Source organism: Thalassophryne amazonica, chromosome 14 (assembly GCF_902500255.1).
Source record: "Thalassophryne amazonica chromosome 14, fThaAma1.1, whole genome shotgun sequence".
Taxonomy (NCBI): Eukaryota; Metazoa; Chordata; class Actinopteri; order Batrachoidiformes; family Batrachoididae; genus Thalassophryne; species Thalassophryne amazonica.
In genome coordinates, this window is record NC_047116.1 from 29,656,781 (window position 1) to 29,671,127 (window position 14,347).

Consider the following 14,347-nt stretch of genomic DNA (forward strand, 5'->3'; position numbering starts at 1 on the left):
ATCAAAATGTTATCTGCACGGGTTGACAAATTACAGATAAATTCAACAGTCAACAGGTAAAAATTAGTAAAAAAGTAGTGGGGATGCAAAAAAAGGCTATAAATAGATTAAATATGTGGGAACTTCCTATTAGTCCTAGGGTCCACTAGTCCTAATCCTAGTATTAAGGAGAGCATGTTGAAGTTGTTTTCACATTTATCTATCTAAAGTAGGCTAAATAATGTTACAAAAGTGTAACAAATAAAAAAACATTTAATTATGGAGATTTACCATTATTTGTTGATTTTCAATTCAACGGATTTATAGACAACAGTATGAATATAGGTGATTAACATTGTATGTCAACAGAATCATATGTTTGGTTTTTTTAAACTGAACAAATTGAACATTGAAAACTGAACAAAACACCATCAAATAATATAAAGAGGTTAGGACCAGTGGACCCTCCCCAAATATGCAAATGCAAAACGCATTAGCTTTTCTCCTAACTGGGAGAGCCTAATAATTTTATATTATTGTGCCAAAAATAATAACAACCATCACTAAACCATTCAGGTATGAAGCTGGAAAACTTTGTTAAAGTATAACCAAATGACTCAGTCAACTTGTGCAATATTACAGAGAACTTACAGCTTCATCTTCCACCTTGATTTTTATGTCTGAGGAGATTATTCTGCTGAAATTGTGATGATGAGTAGTTTGGAAGTACATCCTGTTAACTACTCCCACTGACATTAAGAGGATTACGTAGGTATCGTCAGACAGAGGCAACTCCTTCCGCTGACTTGAGTCTTTCCTATCCCGTCCAAATCTCTGCTGCCGCTCCATCGAGCCTGTAATTTGCCTAAAACTGAAGGCATCCGGTTGAGACGTTCAGAAACGCGGAGACAGAGAGATAAATCAAAAGGCTGAGAGACAGCGAGAGGGAGGGAGAGTATTTGACTAGAGAACACGGAGAGGGTGGATCATTTGTCTGGCAGATGTATGTTGATCTAGCGATGATGCTGCTGGTGGAGGAGCGGCGCGCACGGTGGCTGCAAATCCAGTGGGAGGACATGTGGGAAAGAAGTGTCAGATGTGTCGGTTAATGAGGAGGGGAGATGCAGCAAAGTGAGATGAACTGGTGAGCGCGGGTTTGACCTCAGCGTGCGCCCTGTTAACACTCTTGTAATGAGCTGAGGTTGTAAAGTGCAGCTCAGGGCATCAAACACAATCACTTATTACTGACTGCAACAGAGGGGAGCACAACTCTAAAATAAGTCAACGTCAACTTTCCCCCGTTTTTCATCTCATCCCTTCAAATGAACAGGTTAACTATCTCCCACAGCACAGGGGTAACTGGTTGCCTTGTTGTGGCTCCATCTTCCTCTTGTCAAGTATGTTTACCACAACTATAATCTTCAAAAAGCCTGTTAACATAAGTAGCTCAGCTTTCATAAACCATAAAGTCAGCTCTGACTGATCCGCGGCACCATCCTGTTTACCACGCTGAGGAGCATAAGCAGCGCTCTGATGATATCTGCAGCTTGCTAGCAAAGGCTTCCTTTCAAAGACGCCTCTGTGGCTCTTTTTCGAGCATATTGTAGTAATATTCAAGCAGAGAAGACAGGTGAAGGGAGGTGACGTCGCCTGAGTGTGCAGCTTACACGATTAGTGTGTGTAAGCAGAAGTCTGGCAGCAACAAAACAAGAGAACTCAAAGATCGGCACCGCAAACATCTCAGAGCGCCTGCAGTACAAAGTGTTTTAACGCTACACTTCCGCTGATGACGGGATATGGCTAACGCCTGGTGTTGGATGTGTTGGATATACAGTCAGCATGATTCTCTCTAAATTGGTTTGACTGAAAAAAACTGGTTTAGACGTTGTTAAAAGACTGTGTGTCTGTCAAACACACAAAGGTTCCAGGTCACGGCCCATTGTTTTGACATTAACGGGAGCAGGGCGTCTGGAGGGTGGGGCTAATTTGATTTCCACGGCTAATTTTCTGTCCCCTCCAACCCTCCACTTGGTGTGCTGAACACTGCAGGTCCACGGACAGCCACCAAAGCGATCACCAGAGGCGACAGCAGGATGAGACACAGGAAGGAGCTGCCCGGGCTCCGAACATCTGGCAGGGCAAGACTTCCATGACTCGCACAACCCCAAGATGAAGAAGGGAAGAAAAAAAAAAGACCCTCAGATCTTCAGGGATCAAAGCATGCCCCGGGTGCCTGAGCCATCGTGGCCTCACTCAACATATTCAAATGGGGTTTCCTGAAAGCAGTTGGAGCCACGGGCTGAGCTTGGAACATGAATGTGGATGGAAAAGGGGAGATGAATACCTGAAAATCTGTGTGCTCACCACACATAATCAGGAAAGTGTTTAGGAAGGGAGCAGATTATTTATATATATATATATATATATATATATATATATATATATATATATATATATATATATATATATATATATATATATATAAACTTTAATTTAATCAGGATATTTAGGCCCAATATGACTGAATTTACAAATATAAAATATCTTTGCAGTTAAGGACAATTTGTGGACATTTAAATTTTACCTTAAAACTAAGTTTGAGCCTGTTGGAAAATTTCAAATAAAAATATTGCACAATTTGGTGCTACAGTGTAGCGTATGATGCCACATTTCATGGTACATAGCTGCAATTTTATTATAATGCGGCAAAGAAACACATGTAAATGAAATGTGTGTGGCATAATTCCAAACTGAAAAATGATCATAACGACATGGGTGTATTTACTGACTGATTTAGGTTTGATGTGTGTGTGTGTGTGTGTTGGGGGGGGGGTGTTATAATCTCTAACATCTAGATGTTTCAAGCATTTCAAAACAGTTTCCACATTTCCTGAAGCAATTATTTCATTTGCTATTTTGCGCTTTGAACCATTAAAGTGATTTTTTCTTCCATTTATCGTTTTGTGAACACTGAAACAATAAAGCATTTCTTGAAGAAACTTTAATTAAGTGTTATGTGCACTTTGAAACATGATTTCTTGACACAACTTTTTCACTTAATGTTTGATAGATTTTGAAACAATGAAACATTTCCTGAAGTAATTGTTTAATTTAGTGCCTCCTAGCTTAGAAATTTGAAATAATGAAGCATCATTTAGTTTCATGTTTTGTGTGCTTTTAAACAGTGAAGAATTTCGTCAAGCACTTGTTTCATTTGGTGTTAAATACACTTTTGGAAACAGTGAAACCTTTTTTGTCGAAATTGTTTTATTTTGCGTTCTGTGTGAATATAAACAGTGAATCTTCTTCTGATTCAAAGTTTCAAAACACCTTAAATTTAACATAAGATCACCATCGCCGACTTTAATATCTAAAATTTTGTGTGCGGCCCACGCAAACATTTAATTATAATTTTGACAGACACATGAAACCAAAGACAAAGTATTTCCATGTACATTATTATGAGGAAGTAGGTGAGATCAATAAAGAATAACACATAATTTAAATCCCACGGCTTTTTTTTATTACTTCTGATTATGTTTTTAAAACAGTCAAATAGGGGCGGTGGCCAAGTGGTTAACGCACTTGGTTTCAGTGCAGAAGGTTTTTGGTTTAAACCCTACCCATGCTACATTTCTCCATGCAATGTGAAATTGCTTCAGGAAGGACATCTGGCATAAAACGTGTTGCAAACCAGCATCCAGGTCCACGCTGGATCTGCTGTGGTGACCGCGAATGGAAACAAGGGAGCAGCTGAAGGAACTTAGACCCTGCCTCCTAGCTTAGATCATTTTAAACTTTATTACAAAATTGATAATGTTTATTTTTAGTGACCTCTCTAGGCCAAGCTGCAGCACCTTCATGGCCCACAAGGAGGCCGTGTTCTAACTGCAGCACCTTGTCGGCCTACTCGAGTGCTGGAGCCCACACTTTGGGAATCACTGCCTCGATTGACTAATGGAGACATTTTTCGAAAACTTAGTTGCCGCATCTTATTAAAGGCTCTTCTGAAACTGGATTCTTCAGATCAGATCCTTCAACTGCTTCAAATAACTTTTTTTTTCTGGCTTCACTGTGTAGATTATATTGTGTGTGTGTGTGTGTGGGGGGGGGGGGGGGGGGGGGGTTAATGTTGAAATTCTCTCTTAGATATACTTTTGCATAGAACTTTCTTTAATAGTGTCTTTTATACGTCAAACTGCACAATAATTCCTGTAGTTGTTTTTGACTAATAATTAATTTTAATAAGACAGTGATAATAAGTCAAAGCTCTGTGTTAGAATATGAATGAAGACTTCAATGATGCAGGAAGAAAAAAAAAAACATCCTCACACCAGCATTCACTGAAACATTTCCCTCCGTAATCACACTGACATTGTAAATTCATCCAACGCGGCCTCTCTTCAGCAGCAGTGATGTGTGGGAGCGGGGGGTCACCTGTATGTGGCATTACCGAATTAGCCGCTATCTAACCCAGACCTGCTGTGGCATGCTGACACTAATCCCAGGCCTGCTGGAGAGCCCTGTCTGTGTTACATTATCATGTCTAATCCCCGTAATCTCTCAGCCGCGCCTCTAAATGCTATTCCACCTCTGTCGCTTACCTCACACTCCTAATAACATTAATGAAGAGCCATCGCCCCACCACCCCCCACCACCCCACCCTACCAATTACCCAGACTAGCCTAGCGGTGGGCTGGGTGACGGCCGTAATCGGACGCCCCCTGTGCAGCCACCCACTCAGCCTCCCAGGCAGCCAGAATTAATGTAATTCGTCGCCTGGGGCAAAAAGCAAAGCAAACATGTATGTTGAACAAATTAGGGTTTGTATATTTTCTTGTCACCTTCTCTGGGCAGGTCTATTAGAGTCACTGATGAGATCTTTAGTGAAGGGCTCCCTGTGCAGTAGGATGAACGCTTTGAAGTGCTTGTGCCACTATGACAGGGTGCCCCCCTCCCACCCCCACCATGAGTTGACACGTTTATGACGTGTTGACCCGGGTTATTAAAATGCCGGAGAAATTATCACTCGTAATGCACCGTGTCTTTGTCGTCAGGATTGAATGGCAGGAGAGGATTGGCTGGGATGAAAGGTTGAAAGGGGTCCTGCACTGAAAATGGCACTTTATCCATTAAAACGTGATTTTTTTTTTTCCCCCTGCGTCTCTTTGTGTAATTACCTGCACCCCAGCGGCTCTGCGCTCGAGCTTACCTTGTTTACACTGCGCGTCTCGCCGTCTAGCTGTCTCCCTGCATGGCTTGATTACGCCGTCTTCCGCTGCGTCTTTGTCCCTCTTGATGTCTTTCACTTGTCTGTCTCGGCTGTTGGGCCCAACCTTGAAAGCGGACGAATAAACACACCCAGAAGAGCGACGTCAGTGAAAGCGCAGGATAAATAGACGCGAGTTCGAGCAAGCTGTGTAATGTGCATGCTTTAATTTAACCATGTGGAAGCTGTGTTCATTTATTTACAATTTGGCACTCGTATAAATCAAAACCATTAATGTGCTTTGCAATGTTAATCAAATGCTAATGCAATCGCATATCCCCCTTTACTAGCCCTGCCTCCTAGCAAACAACACCATGCTGACTTAATTGTGAGGGTGAAAAACAGCACATACAGACTTCCTCTCATATTTAATTTTATCTTTGAATAAAAGAGCTATAGGAAAGTATTAATCTGCTTAACATTTCTAAGTACATCCTCCAAAGGATTTTGCTTTTTTAATCTTACATATGCTGAGCAGAGTTACTGGCAAAAACTGTACATTTTCCTCATTTCATCCTTCAACATCAAATGGTAAGCAGCAAAAATTGGATCAGACTTCAAAGACTGTGATGTGCTCCAAGTCACGGAGTGGCTCTTCTATTTCACATATTGAATCCGAGCAGGATATCAAAGTGCTACCAAAGAACCTCAGGTCTTTACTAAAAAAGGGGTCTAACATCTGTAGAAAGAGGAGCGCAAAGACAAATCACCTCAGGGAAGAGTGAGCATTTTATTCTCAGCCGTGAATTTCCAGCCTTTTGATTCTCTCGTTCCCCATACCACCATGTCTTCTCCGCCGAGATGGAGCAAGAGGACTCTTTTGTCTCAAGGATTCAAAAATTCTCAACAACTAATCTTTATTAAAGCTGCTGTGGAGCGCAATACGTAAATCTGCAGTCAGACGAAAGAAAATGTTCTGTTCGTTGATGTTTTCTTACTTACATTTGCCGTGTGAATGTGATCCATATCTGCTTCTTTTGACCTGTCAAAACAAGAAACGTTACTTGAATTAATAAAAGATTGAGATGCAAATTTCAAACCTACAAATCTAAACCATAATTCGCTAAGACCAAAATCTGTGTTACATACATTAGTTGGTCTGTCTAGCACAAAAAAAACACACAGTTAGCTTGTCTTTTTTCCCAGGCAAAATAAAATCATCTGAAAATGTGCAGTAAAATGTTTTAAGCATAATGGTAACGTTAAGTATGTTTTTTAAAGCACATTATAAGTATTGTTGCTCACAATTGCTCAGCTCATGCTAACATTAGCCTGTTAGCATTGCATTATGTGATGTACCAAGTTTTCATCCCATTGTTAGCCCGTGAGCACCACATTATGTGGCAGTATTGAGTTTTCATTCTAATGTAGCCTGTTGTCAGGGAGTTTTCACGCTAACATTAGCCCATAAGCTTCGCTTTGTGTGACACCCGTTAGCACTGCATTATTTGATGCCAGCTAGTATCGCGTTATGTGATATTAGGGAGTTTTCATGCTAACATTAGCCCATAAGCATCACTTGCATGCACATTAGTATTGCATTATGTGATGTTAGGAAGGTTTCATGTTAACGTTAGCAGATAAGGATTGCTTTATGTGACACCTGTTAGCACTGTATTATGTGATGGTAGTGAGGTTTCAAGACACAAGTTATTAAATCCATAGTTGAATCACTGTTTTGAAGTACTTTGCTCACTCAGGTCTTCAACCACCACAAGTATGTATTTTTAAGGACATTATAAATGCCGTTGCTCACAATGGAGACACTCAGCTCATGCTAATGTTAGGTGCAATATTAGCGCAATGCTGTTTGCACCGAAAGTCAATCTGGTGCCAAGTATACAACATATTATATAAAGGCTGTAACTTCAATAAGGAAACAGTGCTCCAACACGATAACAACATTTACCAATTATGAACTGTAACTGGATTAAATACTGTATATCTAATTTAGATGTACCTTGGAACATACGTCTCAGTATTTTCCCAATAATTGCTTGAAGGAAAGACTAATCATTTAACAGATTATAGCCAAATTTTTTTGCTGTGATCAGAATTATATTTTATTTATAAACTCATATTTCATAAATACTGTGACAAAAGAAACTAAATAAACTACTTAAATATTGTTATTTGGGAGATTTTATATACTTCATTAATCTATTTTAATAAATTTACCAACACACACACAGATATATATATATATATATATATATATAAAGTAGTTTTGTTTTTGAGTGGATTTATTCATAGGGATTGCATTAGTTGTTCAGACTGTCTTATAGTAGCAGAAGCTGATTCCCATCTTCTTCATTGTTAATAAATTATTTCTACCTCACAACAAAACAAGATTAAATACGCAACCAGCGGAAACACAATGTTTCGTGCCAGATGTAGTCATGTTTAACACCAAGAAAAACAAACTCTCATCCAGCTAGAATACGATGATGTGACTAGAGGCTTTGCTGTTTGGATGCAAATGCAGAATTGGTGCACGGCAGAGAGAGGGGTTATCAAAAGCGAAAAGAACAGCATGTAGGTGAGAACATAGATCTTCCAGAAGAAAAATGGGCCAGATCATGTCAAAATAAATCTATATGAAGAGATTCCAGCACTGATTAAACAGAATTGTTAAGTGAAGGCTTGAAGTTTTTCTCACCAAGGAATTTGATTGTAAACACGAAGAGAAAAATCCCAGATGAGACGCCGCTCAGTTTGAGTTTACAACAAGCACAACATTTTCAGATGTGTAAATCTGGTGTTTTGGAGATGGTGCGTAGAGGGAGATGCACAGAGTTGACCAGAAGTCACCCAACATTTGAACGATGATTTGCATGGGTGCGTATTGGATTAAACTCTAAATGGTACCAGAACTCTCATGACCATTATGGGTTATATCCTAATCTATAGCACATGGTCTGAAGTGCAAAGCATAATGTCCAATTCCACTTTGCTGTTTTACAGCACAAAATGCGGGGGCAAAATAACTCAAAGCACAAAGGAGTGCTGCAGTCAGTTAATCATGGGTCTGTTCTGGGTGTAACAAACTACACCAATGGGATTGTCATCTGTCATTCTCTTTCAAGTCATGTGCACTGAAACCTGCCACATTGGCAGACAGTCTGTGACAGAAGTAGGTGGTTTTCCATCACCCTCCAAACTGTGTAAACTGAAATACTAAATTGAAAATACGCCTAATGGAAATGCGTGTATTTTGGAAATATCACAAGAAGGTTTTTACACTCACAAGAGGTGGTTTTTTCAGGTGATATGAAAAAGCCTTACTTTGAAAAAGTAGAATGAAATCACTTTTTTCTCCATTGCAAGACACATGGTTTACAGAAAGTGTCACATGACATTCTAAAACACACGACACGGTACGTGTGGATGAAGTAAGAGAAGGAGAGCTTCTTAAATATTATAAGAAATGACATTATGGCAATATTAGTATCTAAAACAACAAAATAGTAATATGTAGGGCCCCTTCACACATAGTGCGAAGTTTTGTCGAAGTGCGCCCGAAGCAGGAATTGTATGCAAAATGTGTAGAATCATACCTGCCTCTAATGCCTTGTACACCTGTTGCTACAGCTATTTGCACACACCAGCGGCTGAAATACAGAGTGTGCGCTGTGCAAACCCATCGCATCCTCTCACGGCAGGTGCCGGCCAAATTCCAGGTGACATGCACGAACATCTAACACCGCTCGCATGGCACTTAGAAGATGTGTGGCCAGTCGCACTCTTGGCACGACAACAGACTGCAGACAATCACTGTCGTACTCGCAGTGAAATTTGTCTAAGTTCCCCACGAGTGTGACTTTGCAAACACACACACTGACACGTGGGTGTGTGCGCTCCACTGACAGGAGGTGTGGCTTCCGACAGAAGCAGCTGTGGGGATCTGTGGATCTGGACATCCCAGCTGGACAACACCTACTGTGTTTGGAGAGGCATGGACAGTGAGGCGGGTGTATCTGATTGATGTACTTATTTGGACATAAATAAAAACATATATCGCTGTGGCGACAAGCAGCAGCGAGCGAGCGCGTGCACGGAGCGGGCATTGACAGCCTGCCAGGTTGAAACAGACCACCAGATCAGAACACACAGCAGGCAATCTGACCATCACGTCACCCACGTGAGCTCTATTCCACATGACGTAGTGTCTGTGCCGCGGCGCATCATCCACAAGACACGCGTGTCGGGCAGAACACGCACGCAGGGTGACTGGATGCACCAGTTCAGTAGATGTGGACATGATCAGAGCACACTGCTGCTCATTCATGTCATTTCATGATTGTATGTCAGTGACCATGGGTCATCTACAGAGGAACAGACAGATCACATTTGTATTGCTCGCTTGATAAATTCGGTGTTTTTACTGTATATGGTGTGTGATTTTAATTTATTTTTGTAATACTTCCATGTCCTTCCTAATATGAGGCAGATTCCCACAGCTTTCAAAGGACAGCTCAGTGGTAAAGTTTCTGATTGGCAATCAGAGCTTTTGGAAGGCGCAGGTTCCAGTCACGTAGGTGGTATTTTTTTTTTTTTTATTACACATAAGCGGCACAATGTGGTCCCACAGGTACTGGCTGGTTTTTATTTTTTATTTATTCCACATAAGCGGCACAATGTGGTGCACCTCTCACTGTTCCTGCTTGAAAGACACCGCCGCATTCACGAACTCTTGCACCGGTATTGTGCATGCCTGCCCAATGGCGTGATGTTTTGTGGTGCGCTAATTCGAACTGTTTTGTGCTGTTTCTCCGTATTTGACCAAACTTCGCACAATGTGTGAAGGGGCCCTTAACAGCACTTACCCTTCTTCCCTTCCATTGCTATTGGAATTACAGTTCTCGCAAGAAGGCAAAACCCAGCAGTGGCATTCACTAACACAATGGAAATGCTGTCATCTTGCAAGTACATAGTTCTTAATTGACATTCTGAAAATATCACTAAGCTTTTGTGCAAATTTGTAATGGAAACCCAGCTAGCTAGTGAGAGGTTTTCGGGAACAAGTATAAGTATGTTTCCGAGTCAGAGTGCGCAGCAGACCATTTATAGAATGAGCCTCCACCACGGCTCCCTGAGTTTCTTGTTCCTACAACACATCCTCCCACATCTAAGTCCATCACTATATCCCATCAGGTACAAACAGGGATATGTAGAATGTAAAAATTAAAAAAAAGTGGTTTGTGATGTTTATAGTTTATGAAAATCAGTCACGAGACCTTTATGAAAAACTCTTAATCTTGGTCATGTGCCTTATAATCTCAAATTCATGCTTATTGGCCATCACATTGAAAAAAGGTGGTGTTATCCAGAATCCATACTGTGTATTTTATTTATTTATTTTCTCTGACACTAATGTCATCCAAAGAATTAATACTGAAATGTGATGAAGTTTGAATTAAATCCAAATTGTGTTTTATATATTGCAGTCTATGCTTTCAAAGTTTAATTTGTTTCATTTGAGAAATGGTTTAATTTTATAACAATTATTTATTTATTTATTTACTTATTTTCAGACTGTGGCACTGGAATAAAAAAAGCCCTGAAAGATTAAAAAACTTTTTCCAGGTGACAATTCTGTACTTTTTCCTGATCATATACTGAATACCTCTTGACATTTCATTTCCTTCAGGGAGTTGTTGTTTTTGTGTTATTATATAAGTGTCTTTTTTCGTATGTTGATGTTTTACAAATTAGAGCGGTAATGCTGTTTCCTGTGAGCCTGAATGTTGAAAATGTACCACTTTGAGCAGTTTAGCATCATATTTGTCCCACTGATGCTGAAACAAGTGATTTGAAAAGTGCAGATTAATTATTTCTTTAAGATAGCAGAATGTTGACTTTCTTTGACCAAGAAAAACTAGGTCACAAGTACAGCTTTAATAGAATCCAAATAGTTCCTAAACTGCTTAAAAGTCTCCTAAACTGCTTAAATGTAAATGATTGGAAGAATCTGTTATTTTTTTTGCCCGAGGTCATCAAATATGACTATTGGGTGTTGCGAAGGCTTTGCGTCTGTCCGTTCATCTGTCTGTCCATCTGTCTGTCCGTGCTCAGCATAAGTCCACTCCTATTACTGCAGAGGCATAAAATTTACAGGGAACATTCTTGGGACACAGACCTTGGACACGTTCAAAGATGGCTAACCTTGACCTTTTTTTAAGCAGTTAAAAAGTCACATTCTATTTCAAACTGTTCAGTTTTGTTTTAGAGTGGCGGGGTGAGAGCCAATCAGAGGTAGAGCTGCACCGTGATGTCAGTGGCTGGTTTTTCCAAAACCACTTCATTTTGTGTGTTTATTTGCATGTTTCTAATATATTATGTAAAAGCTTCCGAGAAATAAACACTTCTAAAACTTAAAACGCTGTTTTTGGAACCCAATAACACTTCTGAACTTATTTACAAGACATTTTGCGGATATTAGTATGGTGACATCATAGGCTGTGGGCTAGCTGCAAAACTGTTTCGTTTGTGTATAAATATATCCCTTTTGTCATATATTATGAAAAAGCTAGAGAGAAATAAACACTTCTAAAACTGAAAACGCTGTTTTTTGGAACCTGATAACACCTCTGCGGTCATTTACAAGACATTTTGAGGCCATTAGCGTGCATGATAACTTCTGCTAACTCATAGCTAACATCCTATGGAGTTAAATTTGTCTCATTAATACCTTCAAATGCACAGAGGGTGATATACAAATATTCCTTGATTTGCACAACATAAACAAACGGTGATTTGATTTGAACATGTATAAACTGTACGTAAGACAATAGGATCTTAAAAATTAATTAAACAACTGCAAATTATAAAGAACACAATGCTCATATGGCTGAGGGTATTTTAGCATTGTGTTATTTTTTTCAAGAAATTTTCTGTGTTCTTTGAACAAGCTAATTGAGCTTCTATAGAACCTATGTGTCTATGTAGATAAACTGAAAAATTAATTAGAAATGAATTACAACAGAAACCCCAATGTGACAAAGACAGACAGACAGACTGAATAAATAGTCCACTGAAACGATTCAGAAATATCTGACTTTGACCGGATGAGATTTGTGTGAACAGTAGAGAGATGTTTAACACCACGTGCGCTGCTCTCCTGCCTCACACATACTTTCATAATGGCCTGCCCATATGCTGAATAAACACAAACTCCTCGGTTCCTACATCTGGAAACAGGCGCAGAGCCCATTTGTGGTCAAGGAAGTGTGCTATCTTGGTGGAGAGATATTTATTACATTTATAAAACTGAAAGAGGTGGTACACTGGGTGGAGCCTTTATTTTTTGTTGAAGCAGCTTTACATTACGGGACAAAAAAACAAAAACAACAACTCATTAGTATTGAAGATGATTGGCAGGTATGTGAGTTCAACAAAGTATCTCCATTGGATTTCTGTCAGGCCAAATACGGTACATATAATTTATGCCTCACATACACATGTCCATCCAACAGCAGCTGTATTCTTGAAGAGGCAGTGATAGAGACCATCTATCAGCAACTCTCCTTGCTCGCCAGCAGGCTTTAGGTGCACAACCTGATACATCACACTCCTCCCCACCTTTCATAATCTTGATTTTAGATTAAGGTGTTTGGCTTCTAATATTTATCTGTGAGTTCAATTCCCAGTCACACTACCTGTGTGTGTCCTTGTATAAGACACTTCATCTGCATCATTCTAATCCACCCATACATAAGAGGGTACCACCTTGGCTGGAGAAGTAATCTGCGATTGACTGGCGTCCTGTCCAGGAGGAGTGGTAGACTCTTCTCCGGGATTAGCACCAGTACCGGTAGGCACCGGGGCCTGTATCGGACTTACATATAAGTTCATACATATTAATTATCGCTGTTTCGTGGTCTCTCTTGTAAATGAGACATTGAGTCTCAAGAGATTTTCCTGTCTAAATAAAGGATTAAATAAATAAATATATGAAAGACTTTTTTGTCGTTCTTGCTTAATACATTTGGGCAAGTATCGTCATGTCTGGGTGCATGTGCTGGTATTGTGCTTTGCGTGGGGTCATGACATCATGGCGACATGCTGGGGACACTCTTGCTTCATCTGGCTGGTGCAGATATGGTTACTTTCAAAACATGGGGAGGGACCAACTGTCTGCCTGGGTGGTTGCCATGCAGGTGAAGTGTGGGCGTCCCCTTGGCCTTCTCCACTCACTTGTATCCTCAAAACTAAAATATACCATGGGACCAAAATGTCGACAATACCTTTGAACATTTTATTAAATATTCTGATTAGACAGAATTAATCATTTTGTATTTATTTGTGGCGATAGCCTGAATTATGCACTTGACTTGAAATATATCAAATAGTCATTTCATCAAAGGTAAGAACAGGTGTTTTGATGATACGTGGGCTGTCCGTAAAGTATCGGGCCTTTTTATTTTTTTTTTAAACTATATGGATTTCATTCATATGTTTTTACGTCAGGCAAGTTTGAACCCTTGTGCGCATGCGTGAGTTTTTCCACGCCTGTCGGTGACGTCATTCGCCTGTGAGCACTCCTTGGGAAGGAGTGGTCCCGCCTCCTCGTCGGAATTTCATTGTCTGGAAATGGCGGAATGAAAAGGACTTTTTTTCCATCAGATTTTTTCAGAAGCTGTTAGAAACTGGCACCTGGAAACCATTCGAAAAATTTATCTGGCTTTCAGTGAAAATTTTGCAGGCTTCACAGAGAATAAGCTTTAAAGACCCCTTTAAGGACGCTTGGCGCACCGCGCTCCGAGCTGCGACAACGCGGCACAAAACACCGTATCATTTCTAAACGGATGGCTCTGTGGATACGAGACGTCGTGCGCTCTTTCTCCGGTAATCACAAGAGCTGGACATCAGCCATTTTCCGGCAGATTTCACTTTTAACCAGAGATTTTGTCATGGAACGCCGCGCGGAGGCTTCGCGCATCACGTCCGATTCGCTTGATGAGCGAGACAAAGAACACCTCCGTTTCGGCGTGTCAGTGGACAAGTTTGGACATGTCTAGCTCTCCACAATTTCTCTGATACTTACTGGACTGGTAAGCATTGAAAGCCGAGATAGGCATGTCCAAACTTGTCCTCTTG

General features: G+C 40.3%; 1 protein-coding gene across 1 annotated transcript in view; it reads right to left on the minus strand.

The window, feature by feature from the left end:
• The window catches only part of myo3b (myosin IIIB), a 184,790-nt gene that overhangs the window by 41,725 nt on the left and 128,718 nt on the right, over positions 1–14,347 (minus strand). The window contains 4 exon segments of the mRNA XM_034186754.1: positions 5,192–5,315; positions 5,959–5,979; positions 5,981–6,039; positions 6,187–6,230. Coding sequence (XP_034042645.1) covers positions 5,192–5,315; positions 5,959–5,979; positions 5,981–6,039; positions 6,187–6,230 — 248 coding nt within the window.